Below are 20,714 nucleotides of genomic sequence, written 5' to 3' on the forward strand. Positions count from 1 at the left end.
TATCCACTGTACCACCTAACTGCTAAGATAGGAGGAAAGCAACTCAAGTGTTTCATCATTCCTCTCCTTCTTCTTTTTAATCTCTCTAATAAGTCTATCTCACCAATCACCAAGGGACATTTTGGGTAAAAGGAATGAAGCTGAGTATGCACAATCCAACTCTAGCCTTGACAGAAATGACCTTTCAGGGGCTTGTTTGGACAATAAGCTCTCTACCCTTAAATCATATCATTACAAATCCAATCAATATCTACTATATGTATAGTATTGAATCTTAGTCTACCCTTTAATACTTATTAGGTGCTATTGCTTAGTTATTCATTCATTCATCACAGTATATTGCTGTGAACACTGCCCCAGAGTTAACAATTTTGTGATGCATTCATTACCCTTGTTTTTTGGCTTTACTTCTTATTGTTTCATTTTTTCTCCTGACTTGACCTTACCAGAAAAAAACTATCAGCAACTGATTTTTTTTCCTCTATCTGGGGCAACAGATAGGCAAGAGGGAAAAGCATGAAAGATGAGCTGAATGATAGGCACTCTGACAAGCTCCCTTTGACGTAGGGATACCTAAGTAAGTATGAATGATACCGCAACCAAGATTTAGTAGTAGTGCTGTGTAACTCAAAGAAAAAAATCCCACACAAAGATACTAGGGCAGTCTAGATTGTTAGTAGAAATGAAGTATAAACATGCTTTTCATTAAAATGTATTAGACTAGAAATAGGAAGACCTGGGTTCTAGTTATTAGCTGTGGTATCTTGGGCAAATTATTGAGCCTTAATTTTGATATGTGTAAAATGGGACATATCCTTTCTTTCTTTCAGGGTTGTTGTGAATAATTCAATATATGTAGAAGTATTTATAAATTGTAAGTGCTATAAAGAATACAGATGTAGCAAATGTTTGTTTCAGGGTTCTTTTTAACTGGACCTGCAGTTTTATTGCTGAAGGAGATGTCTAAGAAGGAAAATGTCTACCAGTACAGATCAGCACCTACTTTGTAATTTATAGTATTATTAAAGGGTTGCTTAAGGTAATAACTTCTTATCTTGAGTGACTTGCCCAGGATCACGTAGTTTGCCTCTGGGGCAATTCAGGTCTCCCTGATGTGTATGGAGCTAAACTCTTTAATTTACTTTACATCTGAAATGTTGTTTCTTAATGAATTAATAGCATAATTTTCCAACTTTTGATTCAACTTAAGAGAGGAGGCATTAGTCCTTATGATTATGTGTCTCTCTGTGTGTATTAGACTATTTAGCAGTTCTTAATCTTTTTTTGGGGACCATTGACCCTTTTGGCAATTTGCTAAAACTTAAGAATCTCTTCTCAAAATAATGCTTATTTTTAAAAATTCTTAGCTGAAGGAATTTTAAAATATAAGTTAGCAGTTAGTGAAAACATTTTTCCCATCTAAGTATACAGACCCCTTGAAATCTATACATAGAAATCTTAATGATCCATGGACCCAGGTTAAGGTTAAAAGCCCCTGATCTAGATCTAGAGGATACTGACTGCACATTTTTGGAACCACTACTTGGGAAGATAGTTTCTTGGACCTAGAAAGGAAAACTTCTTGTGATGATTTCTTGAATGATGAAGAAATGTCAATCATTAAAAATTATAGTTTTATTGGCCACTATTATGGGAAATGAAGGTAGATAATACAAAGTTCTGAACTCCTTGGGACTCATTGAAGTTGTTATATTTGTGAGGAGCCGAGTCAGAACTAAAACCTAGGTCTTTTAACTTCTACTCCAAGACTCTGTTGCCCTTTGGTAACTGTAAATAATTTTTACTGGTAGTTTTTTAAGTGCTATTATTTCTAGAGCTAGTTCGTTGTATGGTAATACACTAATCAGTATATTTTACAGGCTGTATTAACTTGACTGTGAGCATTTGCTATTTCTATGGTTTTGGTTTTTTAAACTCCTTTCTATTATGACAGTTGGTCAGCACCTGTCTTCACTTTTCCTTATTAGCCTTCCTTAATCATAGTGAATGAGCCCAGGGGAAGGAATGAATCTGTACCTCTCATTCTAATTAGAGAAAAAGGAACCTATGGAAGTGTAACTGTGAGTTTTGAGGTAAGTTTGTATTTATTTTTAAACAAACTTACATTTACATTTCTATCTCTTAGATTTAATTGATTGCTTACATTTAAAAAATCATAATATTGATCATAAATATGAAACATTTACTATATCTTGTTACAAGTACTATTGCATAACATATTTAGAATAGATGTTCATTAGTTGTTTTACTCTGAATTTGAGAGGCAGTAATACATCATTAAAATTCAACACATGAAATGTTAATTGTAAAACATTAAAATGGTCTAAATGTAAGAATTTTCATTATGGATGTGAAGCTGAGCTTCTTCCTCAGACATACACATGGGCAGAATTATCATGTTAGATTATTTATGTTTCCATTAAATATATAAGCAAAAATGAGCAAATACATGGCATTTTTAGAACCTTTAAAATGCCCACTTTATAATATATGTAAATAAATATATAAATATAAATATTTAATTTTTGTACTTAAGTTATTTACCATGTGATTATATATTACTTGTAAAGATTGAAATATGAAGTTATTATTTTTTCCTTAATTTCTGGAAAAGACAGTAATTTTCCAGTATTGTAATCGATGATTATGGAATTACCTTCTAGCTTTGATTAAATAGTTAAAAAAAATACTGATAACCTAGAACCTCTGAGCTTACTTATATGCTTATGTACTATAAGTTTAAGTATCTTGAAAGACAATCTTCATAGCCTCTTAAGAGGCCATTACTAAATGTAATTGATTGTGCAAAGAATCTTGCAGTCTGGAACCCTATAAATTATTACCGCTATAGTGCTACTAATTCTGTAAATGAATTTATATTTATTAAATAATATCTTGTATATATATGTGTGTGTGTATATCTCTATCTATCTATCTATCTATCTGTCTACCTATCTGCAGGTAGAAGGCGGTCCAAACCCACCTGAAGAAGATTTATGTCCAGTTAAAGGAAATATTACCTTCCCTCCTGGTAGAGCAATAGTGGTTTATAATTTGACAGTACTGGATGATGACGTGAGCAAAAAATTTAGCATTTTGATTATAGAAGCTTTTATCTGTGCATCACAAATTGAAATCAAATACCTTAATAGCATGTATTAAATTATGTTATGCTTGCATAGTTGATCTTGAAGCAAAAACTTTTAAAATCCTAAATAAAATTAATGAACTGTGATTAGTAATGCTACAAGTGTAAGAGGGTAAATCTGTTTTCCTACTTTTTGCATGTATTGCATAAATTGTGGTTGTCTTTTAGCCTTTTTTAGTCATGTCTGACTTTTTGTCAAACCATTTGGGGTTTCCTTGGAAAAAATACTAGGGTAGCTTGCCATTTCCTTTTCCAATTCATTTTACAAAAGGTGAAACTGAGGCAAGTAGTGCTCAGTGACTTGCCTATTAAGTGTCTGAGATCAGATTTAATTGTCCTCGTGACTGTAAGCTTGGTACTGTATTTACAATGCTATCTAACTACCCCATTACATACATACTTGATATATTTAACTTAGTGGGGAGAAAGGAAAAGAATAAGCATTTATTAAGTGCCTACTCTGTGTCAGACACTGTTCTAAGAAATTTACAGATATTATCTCATTTGCTATTAGAGTTGTTGCTATGATGTGAAAAAGTAAAAAGAGCTATGTAAATATAAGGTAGTGGGTTTAATACATATAATTTCTAATATGCAGGTAATAAACACTTTTAAAATTATATTAGTTTTAGTAATGAGCTCTTGTTCTCAGATTTCACATGGATGTACAACATTCCAAATTTTATATATAATATATATGTATATATATGTCAAATACATGTATATACATTTATGAAAGTCAGAACCTGTGATTTCTTTAGTGTTGGAAATAGAGCAACATTAGTATTTAAATGTGATTAATACTAGCCAAACAGGAAAAAAAAATGGCTTGTTTATACTATAGAAAATTTCATATATGTTCTCATGGTTCAAGAAAATGGTCTGGCAATGACTTATTGGTAAGTGAATATAAAAGGAAAAAGATAGACAATTCATCTTTTTAAAAATGAAAGAAATAAAAAGAAATCAGACATACCAAAGAATATATTTTACACAAAAATTATTTATTCAAAAATCTATAGCTTATTCAAAAAGCCTCTTCAAAAGTCTTACTCTAATGTTTCATTATGTGGTAGCCTTTAAATTCTCACTTGAAAGGATACATAGATGCTAGTTAGGAAAAGAATTTTCTTGCTGGAAGGTTAGCCTTTAGAAAATGAATTTTTATTTATTAGAGGAGGCAATATCAGAAATCTCCTCCTAAAAGGATATGGCACGGGAGAGGAAAAGTGCAGTAAAGGTAGGAAAAGAACAAAACCCTTCCCTAAGGGGAGGAGCAGGGCAATGGCAAAAGCTACATTCTTTTCCCTTAGGAACTGTAATCTATGAAAATATGATGGTCTGCATATCTACATGAGTCCTAGCTACACAAGCAGTTTTTCAACATAGCACAGACTAACTGGCTCCTGTTTTGTCTCCAAAGATTACACAGGGGTAACATCTGGGGTGCAAACAACAAATTATGTTGGCTAGGGGGCCTTTGTCCTTGACACATTCAAGGCTTCCTGCATGCTCTGGGTCAGTCTTTCTGGAAAAATATGTCAAGTGAAAAAGAAACGTTCGGAGGTGTCCTTAACAGTCTTAACATAACTAAATAAAAAATTGTAAATATACTTCCTTATTCTTATAGTTGTTCAACTACCCTGTGTTTATTTTGCTTTTTGGTTAATCTGCAGTCTATTCTTTTGAGATTTGTATCCCATGATTGTTCCTTCTTATTAAATGCAACCTTTATACATGTGACCTTGGTCCTCATCCCCTCTGTCATTACTATCAGATTGATTTAATAATTATCTACACCCTTCTAATTTCTTTCAGTCTTTACTAACTTAGGGCTCCTTTCTCTTATCTTCAAAAAGTCCTCAATAGATTGTCATTTCCTCAAACTGTTGTCCTTTTTCTTTATGCCCTTTAATAAAAGCTATGTTCACTGCTTTTTTTCCCCCCTGAGGCAATTGGAATTAAGTGACTTGCCTAGGGTCACACAGTAGGAAGTGTTAAATATCTGAGACCAAATTTGAACTCAGATCCTTCTGACTTCAGGGCTGGTGCTGTAACCACTGCACTTGTTGTCCTTGCTTTTTTTTCTGTTCACCTCAGCTTATTGTAGCATGTCTTCCTATGTACTGTTTCCTCTAAATTAGCTGTCTGATGGTCTTTTTTCAGGCTTTGTCCTCTTTGCTGCACTTAACACTATTGACCATCTTCTCTTCCTGGCTATTCTCTCAGATTGAGCTGAGCTTAGAACTAAAATGGTTTGAGAAATTGCAGAGGTCTTTTAATGATCCCAAAGTTTGCCTAGAAACAAATGCTCAACTTTATAATATTAATATTCTGCTGGTGGTAACTCATGAGCAGGAGTGTTCTGGAGGCAGTTTGTATAGTCTTAAGAAAACTTGACAGTAATTTGTTTTTCTAAGTAATTTATGTTAAATTTACTTATTTGTGATACTATATGTAAATTGCATTCCAAAATATCAAACAAAATTTTGGAACTATCTGATGAACTGATAAATTTAACTTTTCATGTAGTTGGAAAAAGTCAGACTCTTTTAATTTCTAATATTAAATATCAAAAAGTAATTGGAAGTCTACTATATTACAGTGAACAATGCTAGGAAATATGTAGAATCAGTTAAGTACTTAGACAACATGAATGAGTCAATAGCTAGTCAACAACATGAACATTTACACTTTGGAAATTGATAAGTACTACAAATCAGAGCTTGCTTTATTGTTTTATTGATTGTTTAAACTTATTAAAGTAATGGAAAAATTTTAAAAATACAAATTGAACTTAAAAGTATATTATATGTGCATTTTTTTTGAGATGGCGAGCCAGTCATTAAGTATTTACCTGTACATCTCTACTCTTTCTCCCTCCAGATAGATATTTTAATTCTTGCCAGAAAAAGAAACAGAGGTTGGGCTGGAGACTACTCTGCTCTCCTCAGAGAAAAGGGGTACCAGGCTAGGTTTATATTTATCATTTGCCTTAATTATTATTGTTCTAAGGGATATGATCAGATTTAAGCTAACTTTTGATTGTTGTATTATCATTGCAGGGGGTAAAAGAATAACTCTGTATCTCAGACTGCATCCCTTTCCCACAAAATAGCAATTCCATAATGAACTCATATGGCAAAAAGCAAAGCAATGTATTTAATCAAAATGATAGTAAAACAGAAATGAGAGAAGGTACATAAGAGAATGTATGCCAGACAATATAGAATAGAAGTAGGATAGCTCATCTTAACCAAAAGATAATCCCCTATAACACCCAAGAGAGAATCCTTCAGGTTTCTAGTGCAGCAAGGAATGGAGACATGATGGGACCGGCTGGCTCCTCTCATGTTTTCTTATAGTCTTTTCTTGCAGTAACTTGAAGTAAGGTTTCCTTCTTTCAAGAATTTATAGACATGGATAAGAATAGCATAGGATGGATAGGCATGGATGGGTTGTAATTTGCTATATTGGAGGGAATATCCATGTTGAAATGATACACTTTCATTTGAATATTCAAAATGTGAAATTTTGCTCTTCTATCCTGTGATTCTACAAAGCCCTCTCAGTATTATCCAGTCAAGGCTCAAGAAATATCTCAGATTCTGGTGGCTTTCCATTATTATCTGAAGCACATCATGGCTATCTTTCTGGACCCAAATAATGGCTGATTTATATTCTAAAAGGAGACAGAAATTTTTGTGACTGCTGTGTACTGAAGCATATCACTAGACTACTAAAATGAATCTAATAAGACATTTGTTTCTCAGATAATCATAGACACTGTAGTTTCTGTTACCAATAACTTACTAAAATTGATGTAAAATGAAATAGAAAAATATGTTTAATACGCATTGTTTAGATTAAGGGGCTAGTAAGTCAAGTTGTAATATATATCCTTTACATGTTATTTATTATTGTTTTCCTCCCAAAATAAAACTTTTACTTTAGGAAAACCAGTCAAGGGATTATGATTACTCACATTTGTTATTTTTAGATATGTATTTTTGGTTTACTTATAATCAAATTGGAAAAAAATCATGACTTTATATGCAAGTTGATTTGCCAGTATTGTCAATGCTATTTTATTCATCAGTGTTTATTTTTGTTTGGCAGATACCAGAAAATGATGAACTGTTCTTGATTAAGTTGAAAAGCATAGAGGGAGGGGCTGAAATCAACACTACAAGAAACTCAATTGAGGTTGTTATTCGGAAAAATGACAGTCCAATACGCTTTATCCAGAGTAGTTATTTGGTGCCTGAGGAAGCAGATATATTAACAATTCCAGTGGTTCGTGGTAAGAACGAGAGTGGAAATTTGATTGGATCTGATGAATATCAAGTTTCAATCAATTATGCTGTTGTAACTGGGAATTCAACAGCGCATGCAGAGCAGAATGTAGACTTTATTGATCTCCAGCCAAACACTACGATTATTTTCCCACCTTTTGTTCACGAATCCTATTTGAAATTTCAAATCATCGATGATGCCATACCAGAGATTGCTGAATCCTTTCTTATCGTCTTACTTAAGGACACTTTACAGGGGGATGCTGTGTTATTAAATCCTTCTGTGGTTCAAGTCACCATTAAGGCAAATGATAAGCCTTATGGAGTGCTATCTTTCAATAGTGTGTTGTTTGAACAGACAGTTGTTATTGATGAAGACCGAGTCTCAAGGTAGGGTTTAGTTTTATTCTTTTGTTATAATAAATACCTGTTGTTAACTTGATTATTATTTTAATATATTAGTATTTAAAGTTTACTTACTGGTTTGTCTAACAAATTGACCAACATATATATTTCAAAGAAATTACTTTGTAATTTCCTTCTTACAATCTTGAGAAGTTACTTTAATTTCAACTTAAAAATAAGGATGGAATTGTAGTGTATGATTTAGGATAGATGCTAACTTGAAAGTCAGATATATTTCTATTATTGAGTTATATATCTATAACTAGGATAACAATTTTTGTCAATATTAAATCTTTTTCTCTCTGAAGCTCATATTCACATAAGGCATGCATATCCAAGAAACAGTTGTATTATATATAACATTATGTTGAACATCTATTTATCTTTCACTATGTGCCAAATGATTCAAATACAAGGAAAAAGGAAAGGCAGTTCCTACCCTTAAAGATGTTACATTACAATGAAGGGGAATAACATAACAATATTTATGACATAAAATAACAATATTTAACAGCATAAATATAATATAATGAATATAATAATCTGTTACCTTACATATATACATCTACTTGCATTTTTCTTTTAAAAATTGTAGGTTTGAAGAAATTACAGTGGTAAGAAATGGTGGAACTCATGGAAACATTTCAGTGAGTTGGGTCATGACACGGAACAGCAGCGATCCTTCTCCAGTGACAACAGATATTATGCCAAGTTCGGGTATTCTGCATTTTGCTCAAGGGCAGATGATTGCCTCTATTTCTCTTACTATTATTAATGATGATCTCCCTGAAGAGGCAGAAGCTTATCTTCTTCAAATTCTGCCTCATACAGTACAAGGAGGGGCAGAAGTGAGTGAGCCAGCAGAGGTAAGGCCCTTGGCTTTTGTTCTGATGTGTTTTGTCTGATGCAAGGAAGCTGACATTTTTACATAAGAAGATAAAATTTAAGTTTCAGGTATCATACCAAGAGAAAACAAATTGAGCAAATATTGTTCCTTCTCTCTCTCTCTCCCTCCCTCCTTCTCTTTTTCCCTTCCTCTCTCCTTCGGTCTTCCCTAATTCCTCTCTCTTTCCCTTCCCTCTCTCCCTCCCTTCTTCCCTCTTTCCTTCCTACCCTTCCTCTCTTTCTCCCTCTTTCCCTTTCCTTTCCTCCCTCTCTTCCTCCCTCCCTCCCTTCCTTCTTTCCTTCCTTTCTTCTTGTTTTCCTTCCTTCCTTCCTTCCTGCCTTCCTCCCTTACTCTTTCTCATTTTCTCTCTCTCACTTTCTCCCTTGTTGTCATTTGAGGCTTTTTCTTAATAAGTTAAAAGTTTGGGCTATTCTTTTTCTATTTCTATTATTTGTTTTAACTGCATTGTTATTTTTATTAGTAGAGGAAATTCTCGTTAAGAAAATTCCCTCTAACAATGAAGATCATGCTCTTCTCTGTAATTAATAATCTTTAAAAGTTGCTTGCAGCACCTAGGATTTAAGTGATTAGCCAGTTTCATAAGACCTTTATTTGTCAACAACAGGACTTGAAACTCATATTTTTTTAATGCCAAAGTGGTCTCTTTATTTTCCGCATCATACTTGCCTCTTTATTGCTATTGTTTAATACAAAATATAATGTTCATTCTTGAATTTTTTTTACAGAATTAAGAAATGTAAATCCTTAGAGCTGTTTGTACAAATTTGTGACGAGAATTTGAGTAATGATAGAAGGTGAACAATTTATTAATTTATGTGCATTGTCTAAATTACTTTTTTGGGGACAGCTTTTGTTCTACATCCAGGACAGTGATGATGTTTATGGTTTAATAAAGTTTTATCCTTTGGAAGACCAGAAGATTGAGAGCAGCCCAGGTGAAAGATTTCTATCTTTGAAATTTGCAAGACAAGGAGGAACTAAAGGCGATGTGAAGATGTTTTTTTCCACATTTTATATTCCTGCTGGACCTGTGGACCTTTTGCGAGCAAAAGATGGCATCTTAAATATGTCTAGGAGAAATAGTATCATCTTTCCAGAATGGAAAACTCAAGTTGCTATGAAATTACCCATAAGAAATGATGCATTCCTTCAAAATGGGGCCCATTTCCTAGTGCAGGTATTTTATTAGTTCTATAATCTGGATAAAAATTATATTATTAGCCTCTTATATATAAAATGAGTATCACTAGGCCCTAGTTTACACTACTTTTAACTTAATAGCAATAATAATACAGAAAAATTTAAGAGAGTACTTTCTTCACAACAGTCCTCTTACATGGCAAAATATAAGATTTTAAGTGATCTATTTACTTTGGGGTTATTTGTTATGCTATATTGCTAAAACTGATAATCAAAGTGTACTCAAAATAGATGTAACAGGCCCAAGAGTATATATGTACTGAACCCTCAGACATGAAGAATAAATGTAACTCTGCCTTACTATATTGCTTACTATATCTGGATTCAAAAGTGTATGTACTGATTTCACAATGTTTCTCTGTCTTACTACATTAAAATGCCTGTTCAAAAAAGTTCAATTAAATGAATTTTTTCCTTTATACTTTATCTACTTTTAGAAAATTGCAGGAAAGGCAGCATGTTATTAGGAGAGTGGACTATCTATAAAGACAATAATTTGATGAAATAAGAAAGGTTACATTATGTGATAGAAAGAATACAGTATTGGGAGTCGAAAGATATGAATGTAATCTTAGATCTGCTACTAGTTAGCAAGTAAATCAGTTCTACTTTCTTGTGCTCAGTCTTCTAACATGAACTGTTTGGACTAAATAATAAGTGATCTCTTCCAGCTCTACAATTCTGGGATGCTTTGAAAAAAGTGTTTTCTGACTCCCAGAAAATTTGATTAATCAGACATCCAAGGTATAATTTATCAAGGAAGAATGAGACTTTTTAGTTTTGTAACTATTGCTTAATGGGTTTTAAAATGAATATAGTTGTGTTTTTAAAATATATAGGGCACAGAAGCCTTTTGGGGAAAAATGAACTTAAATGTTTTATGAATTGTATCTGGATTAGTGGCATTTTTTTTTGCTTTTTTATTATTTTATATTCTTTTCTCTTTTACCAAATTTTAAACTTTATCCAGTGGCCTCTCTTTTTTCTCTTTTCATTTTGTTTTGCAGAAGAGACAATGATAAAAAACAATTCCCATGTCCTAAGTTTGACTGAGTTATTAAGTATATTAAGTCTTTTAAGTTTTGCTCTCTCTGGAAGAACAAACCTATCTAGATTGCACACAAATAAGGTCAATGCTGATCAATACTAGGATTGAGTATATAAGTGGCTGCTGTGTTTCTAGCCTTGGGGAATTAGGAGAGCCAATCTCAAAACCAAACAAAACAAAACCAGAAAAATTTCAGAGACAAGCAAAAAAGTCCAAACTTCAAGTTAAAAGCTCTAGTCCAGATGTCCTTTCTGACATCTCAATAAGGTATAAAAAATACCTCAGTAAGGTGTTTTGGCATGACTACAGCAAGCTACAACTGAGTATTTTGTAGTACCTTATGAATGTACATTGAGAGATTACATTATGCTGTTATCATAGTTTCTTAGAATCAGATGTACGTTCATCCTCCTCTTAATCATCATGATAGCTTTCATTTGGACTTTATTAATGAAGACAGGTTTACATGAAATATTAAATAACAAAATATTTGCTTCATGCTCTTATAAAGATATTTATGAATCCTTTACCATTTAGCAACTCCTGAGAAAAAGCCTTCAGAAACAGCCAATATTTTTTTTCCTTTGTATATAACACTAGGCTGGAATATATTGTCTTTTAAGCATTAGGGGGTCTGGTCTAGTGGATAGAGTTGCACAGGTTTGCCCTAGTTTAGTTGTGCTTTCATTTTTAATATCGCACTGCCCTGTCATCTAGAGAGTCATTGGTTAAGGTTTGCCAGTTGAAAGTTTGATTATTCTAAAGAGATTATGACTAAAGACTGTTGAATGAAGAGCTTCTCCCAGGACCTAAGCTATTTTGTAATTTATAAAGTATATGCTTTTTGGCAGCTGCATTAATTCAATCAGATCTTTTGGGTGAAGTAATAAGAAATCCTACTTGCAGTATTTTTATCAAGTGGCCTATATAATGCATTTTTTTAAATAGTTGACTAATTAAAAGGAAAAGAAAATAGGAGAATTTTTCATAGTAAAGGGCAAATTTTTACTGAGTGCCTTCTGTTCATAAGCACTGGAGTAGGGAGAAAGGTAGATTCAAAGAAGCAGAAAGGCAATATGGTCCTTACCATCAGGAAGCATGATTTCTAGATAAGACTTTAAATTAAATAGCAGCAAAAATAATGGTACAAATATTGTTATAAGATCTTAAATAACTTATCAAGTGCATTTCAGACACAATGAGTTTAGAGGAGAAGGAGGGGCGATAGAGAGAGAGAGAGGGAGAAATTTTTGAAGTTCAGAACATCCTGAAAAGCAAGAAATGAAGGAGGAAGGAGGATGGTAGATTTCCTTCTTTTGGAGGAAGAAGAACTTTGATATGACATCTATTTGGTATAAGGATTGTTTTTTAAAATAAATTTTTATCTACCCTCTCATCTCTCAGAGAGCATCCCATATAACAAGAAGTATTTTTTTTTTGAGAGAGGAAAAAAATGACTGAATTGACCAAAAAGTCTGAAAACATATACAACATATTAGGACCTTTGGACTTCCCATTTCCACAAAAGAATTAAATATGAGTTTCCTCTCCTATCTCTTCATTTGAATCCTACTTGATCTTTAAAATTTTGTTATATTTGCCTTTGATTTTTTTTGATATAAAGTTATTTCCAGTTATATTATTGTAGTTAACAGTGCATATTGTTTTCTTGCCTCTGCTTGTTTACTCTGCATCAGTTCTTATAGATTTTTCTTTGCTTATCTATATTTATCATATTAATCAGTATTTTAAAATGCCTACTATGTGCCATTTTATTGGTTACACGAAATGGGGTTTCCATTTCTATTATTGCTTCTTTTGTTATATAGAAAATTTGGAGATTTTTGAGGATTTTTTTGTAGGCCGCAATTTTGTTGAAGTTCTTAACTGTATTTTTGCTGATTCTCTGGGGTTTTTCAAGTAAAGCATTGTACAATTGATAGTTTTATCTCTTATTTAATCTGTTTTTATGCCTTTAATTTCTTTCTCTTACTGTGTTGCTTTTGCTAGCATTTCCAGAATTGTAAAAATAATGGGGAGAATGGGTCTCCTTGTTTACCTCCTGTATTTATTGTAAAAAGTTTTAGTGCATCCCCATTATACATAGTGCTTGTTTTTGGTGTCAGATAGATTCTTTCATGATTAAAAAAAATCTCTTTATACCTATACATATTTACAGGATTTTTAACATAAGAAAATGAATGTTAAAAACTCTTTACATGTAATTGAAAAAAATAAAATATGATTTACATCAAAACAAAACATATAGTTCCTGGCTAGGACCATATGATGTATATGTTATGTATGTAGATGAGTAGGTAGTTAGTTTGGACTGAGATTTTATCATAGAGACTTCCTAAACTACAGTAAATGAGCAATTTTTAAAAAATCAATCAGGATGCAAGAGAGTCAATGTGCCTATCTATGGTACACATTTAAGTATGGGTCAAAGGCCCCAAGGCTTCTTGATTCCATAGCCAGTCCTCTGCTCACTAAGCTTCACTACCTTTTGGATTGTTGGATAGTATAAATAGATAGAGTGCACTAAATACCCATAGTTCCCACTAGACTAGTTTTTCTCAGATGTAGCCATGAAGATTTTTAAAAGGTTCAAGAGACTGAAATTTTAAAAACTAGTTTTGTTTTTTATGTTCTTCCTAGGACTAATGGCATTGCCCTTTTCCCCCTAGCTACTATCTATTACCTGGTTTTCCTCATGAGGCCCCTCACCATCAAGTTTCAAACTTAGGTAGAAAAATCTGGTGAGAGCCTAACTATTTATGACAGAAAACAAATGTATTAAGTGTACTGATTTGCTTTTTGCTCTTAAATAACATGGAGATCCAGACTTTTTTTTCCCCCCTCTTGTGTATTTGCAATGTGGTTTTGGGAATATTATTAGAAAAAATATAATTTTTACAAGTACAGAACATCTTCCTATTTCATATGATCACAGGAATTCAGACATAGAGAATATTAAGTTCATATTACTCACTTTGATAGATGAGAAAACCAGTCCAGGTAGTTTAAATGATTCACCTCAAATCATACATATAATAAATGTCAGATCTAGGACCACAGATTTAGGACTTTATTATTTGCTGAACATGTTGCCTTGTCAGTTATGCCTTTTTGGGGTTTCTGCCTTGAACTAATATTATTTCAACTATAATACTATTTTTTAAATTAAATATTTCAAATAATGGGATATTTCTTTTCACAAGGCCTCTCAAAACATTATGACTCTCCTATAACACAGTAAGTACTTTGTAAAATAGAAACCAAGATGAACTTAGAGGCAGAGGATTTGGTCATGTTGGTCAATGACAATATTTTTAAAGATACGAATGCCACACTCTAGCTCTTTTTTTTCATCATATATCTTGAAGATCTGCATAGTCAGTTTAAAAAAAAGGTGTGAGGAGGGAAGCTTTAAATTACAGATAATTAATTAAATACTCATTTGGAAAGCAGTACTATTCGTTACTGACATAATTCCTTGAAGTTCAAAATAGACTTTAAACTCAAGGGACATGGTTAGAATTAGAATGTTATATAGCTTGTACAGTACATAATAGATGAGCAACCTAAGAATAGGAGGAAGCAGATTCAGCATGGAAACTTGAATGAAACTAAAGAATGGAGAATCAGAGACATGAGCTACTCATTCTTCAGTAATCTTCAGTTAAAGACGTTAGTTTGAGATACGACTTTTGGCATGCATGAGATTACTAATGTGCTGTTCCAGTTGCAAATGATCTAAAAGTAAGAAATAGTTTTTAATGAATGGATTAGTGTGATTTAGTAAGGAACACAGAAAAAAAGGGCTTGAAGACAAGAAGATCAGCCATGAGAAACTAGCACTTTTCCTTTCTATCAGTGTATTCTATATCCTCCTAAACTTTTTACCCCATATAATTCAAGAATAATTATTAGTATATTAATGACATCCATAAAAGCCCAAGATTACTGTCCTGATCTATAAGTAAAATAGAGTCTAGCTTTTCCTTTTTTTTTTCTTGCCCTGGTTAAGGTAAAAATTCTCAATTTTAAGTTTCATATTTCAAAAATCATAAACAAATTATCCCATCACCTTTACCCTCCTGCCATCACAATCTAAGTTTATGTGCTATTTAAATTTGGAGAATTGAATGATCATTACTTTTTATTCTAATATTCTAGCTTTATTTCTAATTCTAATATAATCTATTTTAATATTTAGCTCTCTCTACTAAGAAAAAATAAAAAATGAAATTCCTATAATTTCATTTCCTTTCTCCAGCAGAAGGGACAGTTCTAATTCTTGCCCCCCCCCCTCCACCCTTTTAAGGAAAAGGCTGAATTATGTAGTCTAAGGTATTATGGCATGTTTGACTGTGCTTTGAATGATGTTGAGTGTTAGGCAACACTATTCTCCCTTAATACTTTACCATCTTTTAATTAAAGGGCTTATTTCCCAAACATAATTTCTTTTTTTCTTTCTTTTTAATATCTTTCTTTTTAAATATCTTAACTCTAAATTTTGTTTGGAGTTTCTAATATTTTCATTGCAAAATATGAGACTTAGAAAATCTTTAGTAATCATTAATTCTTAAATATTTATAGTTAGAAGTATGTTGTTGGATACAAAGGGAATAAGAGGTAACAAGGGAAGGATGATGGGCAATCTATCATTGTTACTAGAAAAACAACTCAAAGTGCAAGCCACCCTACTAGTGACTAACCAATACTATTGTCTTTTATACAAAGAATAGCACAGTGTTCTAAAGACTGGGATGTCTATGAAAGTCACTAGTGTTGCAGTAGAAATGGCCATGACCAATAGGTCAGAAGACTGGGTTCTGGCTTTGCTTTTGTCATTGTGCCATGACTAGTGGCTATATAGCATTATTGTAAAAATATTGACTCTTCTCTCCAGCTTTTGTCTTATTTTTTTCTTACTTTTAGAAAACCTTTGATGGCTTCATTGCTTGCTATCCAATTACTCTTCAACTTTTTGTAGCCATTACTCTACTAAAGTCACTCTTCTAAAATTGCCACTGACTTCTTAATTGCCCAGTTCTCTTATGAGTCCTCATCTTCTTTGACATTTCTGCATCACTGAATATGTTGATACTCTCATCTTTCATGATACTTTCGCCCTTTTTAAATTTCATGACACTGGTTCCTTTTAATTTTCCTCTGATAATTTCTTTTCTTTTATTTATTTTTTCTTTTTAGATACCTAACTTTGAGAATCCTTTTCTCTGACCTTAATGCTGTTTTCTTCTTTCACTATATTTCTTCTCTTTGCAATATTATTTCTTTCCATGACTTCAAACTCTATTCCAAATAGTTGACTTCTAAATCAGCATCTCTAGACTTTTAGGGAGTTAGGCTCAGTGGTAAAAAGTTAAATTTGGTAAGGAGATATTTGGCAAAATTTGAGAGTAATTGGGAAAAATTTGAAGAACAATCTCTAGACTTATAGATTGATCTGAATTCTTCTATGTTGTAAGGGAAACTAGATTAAGGACAATTAAGGTAGCTATAAAAGGATTAATGAAGAATAAGGAGAACTTAGAATGATTAGGAGTCACACATGAAGGTAGACTCAAGAAAGAACAGTATGAAACAAAGTAAGAAAAGGAAAGTGGAAAAACTGGAGGTTTAAACAAATTGTTAGGATGGATTAGTGGAGACAATTAAGTGAAAAAGGAAATTGGTACAAGGCTGAAGGGAAGGTAGTAGTAGCTAGAGCTGTGGATTTGTTGGAACAAAGGAAAGGAATTTAAGAAACAAGAATTGGATAAAAAAAGTTTCAACCAGAAAAACTGAAACCACCTGCAAGTGGTTTCAAGAGACGATACCAAAAATCTCAACTATTATGGAGAATAAGGAAAATTGTACAGTGATTTGCACTGAATATGAAATTTTTATCTTTCTACCATAGACTAATGACCAATGTCATTTTGTTTTAGGGCATCTTGTTTCTCATTTATTGCCTAAGTTTTGGAGATTTAAAAGAGCCATCTATTACCACTACACACCTGTCAGATTGGCTAGAATGATAGGGAAAGATAAAGTTTTGGGTAAGGAATTGAAAGCTACTGGGGAAAAAAAAGTTGTATTTTCCTTACTGTTACACTTAAAGCAAGGGATATAAGGAGGAAAATTATTTTGGGAAGTAAATAGCTTACTAATAAACTAGTATCAGAGAATGGGATTTGGATTTCTGTATCACACATAGCTTACAAGAAACTGACAAGTTCAAAGTTAGAGTTGGAATATACCTAACAAGGACTAGTAAGAATGCATTTTCCAGTTCTTGCAAGTCTAGTCAAATAGATTTTAAACTAAAAAAGGATGAATGAAGGAGAACACTATTGATGTTGACCCCCCAAGTTGGATATTGTAGAGAGCAGCTACAAAGAAGAATAACAATTGAGAAGTCCAAAAAGTCACACAAGATAAAAATATGAAGGAAAAAAGTCAGTGGTACTACTCATGGTCATAGATGGCTCTTTTATTTTTTTATTATAGCTTTTTATTTACAAGATGTATGCATGGGTAATTTTTCAGCATTGACAATTGCAAAACCTTTTGTTCCAATTTTTCCCCTCCTTCCCCTCACCCTCTTCCCCAGATGGCAGGTTGACCAATACATGTTAAATATGGTAAATATAAGTTAAATACAATATATGTATGCATATGCATATCCATACAGTTATTTTGCAGTACAAAAAGAATTGGACTTTGAAATAGCGTACAATTAACCTGTGAAGGAAATCAAAAATGCAGTCAGACAAAAATAGAGGGATTGGGAATTCTATGTAATGGTTCATATTCATTTCCCAGAGTTCTTTTGCTGGGTGTAGCTGGTTCAATTCATTACTGCTCTATTGGAACTTATTTGGTTCATCTCATTGTTGAACAGGGCCATGTCCATTAGAATTGATCATCATATAGTATTGTTGTTGAAGTATATAATGATTTCCTGGTCCTGCTCATTTCACTCAGCATCAGTTCACGTAAGTCTCTCCAGGCCTTTCTGAAATCATCCTGCTGGCCATTTCTTACAGAACAATAATATTCCATAATATTCATATACCACAATTTATTCAGCCATTCTCCAATTGAGGGGCATCCAGTCAGTTTCCAGTTTCTGGCCACTACAAAGAGGGCTGCCACAAACATTCTTGCACATACAGGTCCCTTTCCCTTCTTTAAGATCTCTTTGGGGTATAAGCCCAGTAGAAACACTACTGGATCAAAGGGTATGCACAGTTTGATAACTTTTTGAGCATAGTTCCAAATTGCTCTCCAGAATGGCTGGATGTATTCACAATTCCACCAACAATGTATCAGTGTCCCAGTTTCCCCAATATTCCACATTATCTTTCCCTATCAATCTAGCCAATCTGATAGGTGTGTAGTGGTTTTAGATGGCTCTTTTAAATCTCCAAAACTTAGGCAATAAATGAGAGACAAGATGCCCTAAAACAAAATGACAATTTGATGCCAAAGAGTTTATAAAACCCAGATGATAATCTGACTGATAGGAAGCCTTCTCTGAAGTGAGGAGTGATAGGAAAACCTCTCCCATATCATATCTCCAAGGAAATGCTGCTCTGGGACTTATATTACTCCACAAACTGCTTCTGACTCATCTTTCAGTCATTTCATACAAATTCCTTTTACATACTCTTCACTTTAGTCATATTGGATTAGCCATAGTGTTTGGTTTATCTTCTATGTATTTACTCATATTCTTGCTTTTCCTGTGGATACTTACTTTATGTTCAATCCTTTTAGCAAAATGTAATTCCTGGCAGGCAAGGACTCTGGCATTCTCAATTTTTATGCTTCTAGTGCCTGGCATAATCCTTGAACATTGTACGTGCTTAATAAATATTTGTCAAATAAATTGAATTGAAAACAGAACTCAGCAATACTCAAATAACACACATTTGTAGGTAACTTTTCTGTGTTCAGTGCTGTGCTGTCAGTACAAGATTGTAACAGGGAGGAAAGGACATATAAAATGTTAAAAGACATAATCCTTCTCAAAATGGTTACAATCTAATTGGGGAGATGAGGCTTGAAGACATAAGACAACCAGACAAACTACTATGTAATTAATTACTAAGCTATAGGAATTCACCTGGGAAGAAGGCCAGTGTAAACAGTTATTAGGAAATCTTCATGGAGCATTTGAGATTTGAAATGGACATTGAAGGATATTTAGGATTTGCAGAGAGAGAGAAAGAAGGGAGGATATTTTTAGATGACAGCATTGCCATGAGATATGCAATATATACTCATGGCTTTGGTTATGAATTTTAGGAGTATTTATTACTGCCATTTTATAAAAGTTCCTGAACTGGCAGCATCTTTTATAGTTAGAATTTTGATTGTCAGTTCAATAATTAAATTAAGTCTAGTGAAAACTAGAGTAAACTAACTTGTCTTTTTGTTAGATCTTGACTATGGGCAAGCTTTGGAATCCTAGACATCCAGATTATAAATTTTTTTGAAGGCAGCAATTGTGTCTTATTCATATATTTTTAATTTAATTCATTATTAAGACTGGCCATTTTTCTCCACATTTTAGAGATGTCCTTTCTAATATATCATATTACCTAGACTTTTACCAACTTGAAATGGGATTATTACAATATTTTCTTCCTTTGTCTCCTTGATCCAGGATCTCTGTGGTACAATTCCTCCTAATCTTCCTCAAATATCCCATGTCATAATGTTATTCCTTTGCTTGGAAATCTTTAACAGTATTATTACTATTATCAGTATTTTAAACAATGGAGTTTGCTCATTGGAGTGTAGAGTTAAAGTCTAAAGGAACCTTAGAAACCATTTAGTGCCATATTTTTATTTCACAAAGGAGGCAACTGAGACCCAGAGGGGTAAGTGGACTTCCCCAAAGTCATGTAGGTGGAAGAACCAGGACTCAAGTCCAGGTTTATTGACTCCAAATCCAATCTTCTTTCTGCAGTATTGTGCATTTACTCCAGCAACTGGTTATTGTTCCATGTTATATGTCTCGCTAGAGTACATCTTGGTTATAATTGCTTTTATTGCTATTTTATTTATATATTATAGTTGGAAACTGTGGAACTAGTGAATATATTTCCTCCAATCCCACCTCTGAGTCCTACATTTGGTGACATTCGAAATATTTCTCTAAGAGTAACTCCAGATATTGCAAATGGAGAAATTGGCTTTCTCAGCAATCTTCCAATTATTCTTCATGAGCCAGAAGATTCCCCTGCTGAAGTGGTAAGTAGGCTATTTCTTACCAGTGATGATTTTTGTAGTTTGAAGAGGCTTTCAGAAGAGGGAATTCTAATTCTTCTAAGGTTGGTTTCCTGCATTTGTTAATTTTGTACTGTTAAGTTTTGCAGTAAGATTTTCATAGTTTTTAAGTTGCTTGAGTTTTATGGTTAAGGACTTTGTATAGATTATAACCTTATTTTTGGGAGGCAGCTTTCTTAGGTATAATTGTACACTTTCCCAATTAAGGCATATTATTTAGAAATATTAGCATGAAACTAAATAAAAAGCCTATAATTTCCAAGATTTGTCTTTATTTTTGGAAAAGGAACATCTACAAGTTTTTGGTTGTACAGTTGAGATTTTTTATGTTATTTAACACCACTTCATTGTGTTGCTATTTTTAAAAAAGTATTTAAT

General features: G+C 32.9%; 1 protein-coding gene across 1 annotated transcript in view; it reads left to right on the top strand.

Annotated features, from left to right (window-relative positions):
- ADGRV1 (adhesion G protein-coupled receptor V1) overlaps positions 1–20,714 on the top strand; it is a 671,454-nt gene that overhangs the window by 20,805 nt on the left and 629,935 nt on the right. The window contains exons 5-10 of the mRNA XM_051971448.1: positions 1,989–2,093; positions 2,983–3,096; positions 7,289–7,854; positions 8,465–8,735; positions 9,624–9,953; positions 20,124–20,300. Of these exons, the coding sequence (XP_051827408.1) occupies positions 1,989–2,093; positions 2,983–3,096; positions 7,289–7,854; positions 8,465–8,735; positions 9,624–9,953; positions 20,124–20,300 (1,563 nt within the window). The remainder of the gene's footprint in view (positions 1–1,988; positions 2,094–2,982; positions 3,097–7,288; positions 7,855–8,464; positions 8,736–9,623; positions 9,954–20,123; positions 20,301–20,714) is intronic.

The sequence above is a fragment of the Antechinus flavipes genome, chromosome 1, assembly GCF_016432865.1.
Source record: "Antechinus flavipes isolate AdamAnt ecotype Samford, QLD, Australia chromosome 1, AdamAnt_v2, whole genome shotgun sequence".
Classification (NCBI taxonomy): domain Eukaryota; kingdom Metazoa; phylum Chordata; class Mammalia; order Dasyuromorphia; family Dasyuridae; genus Antechinus; species Antechinus flavipes.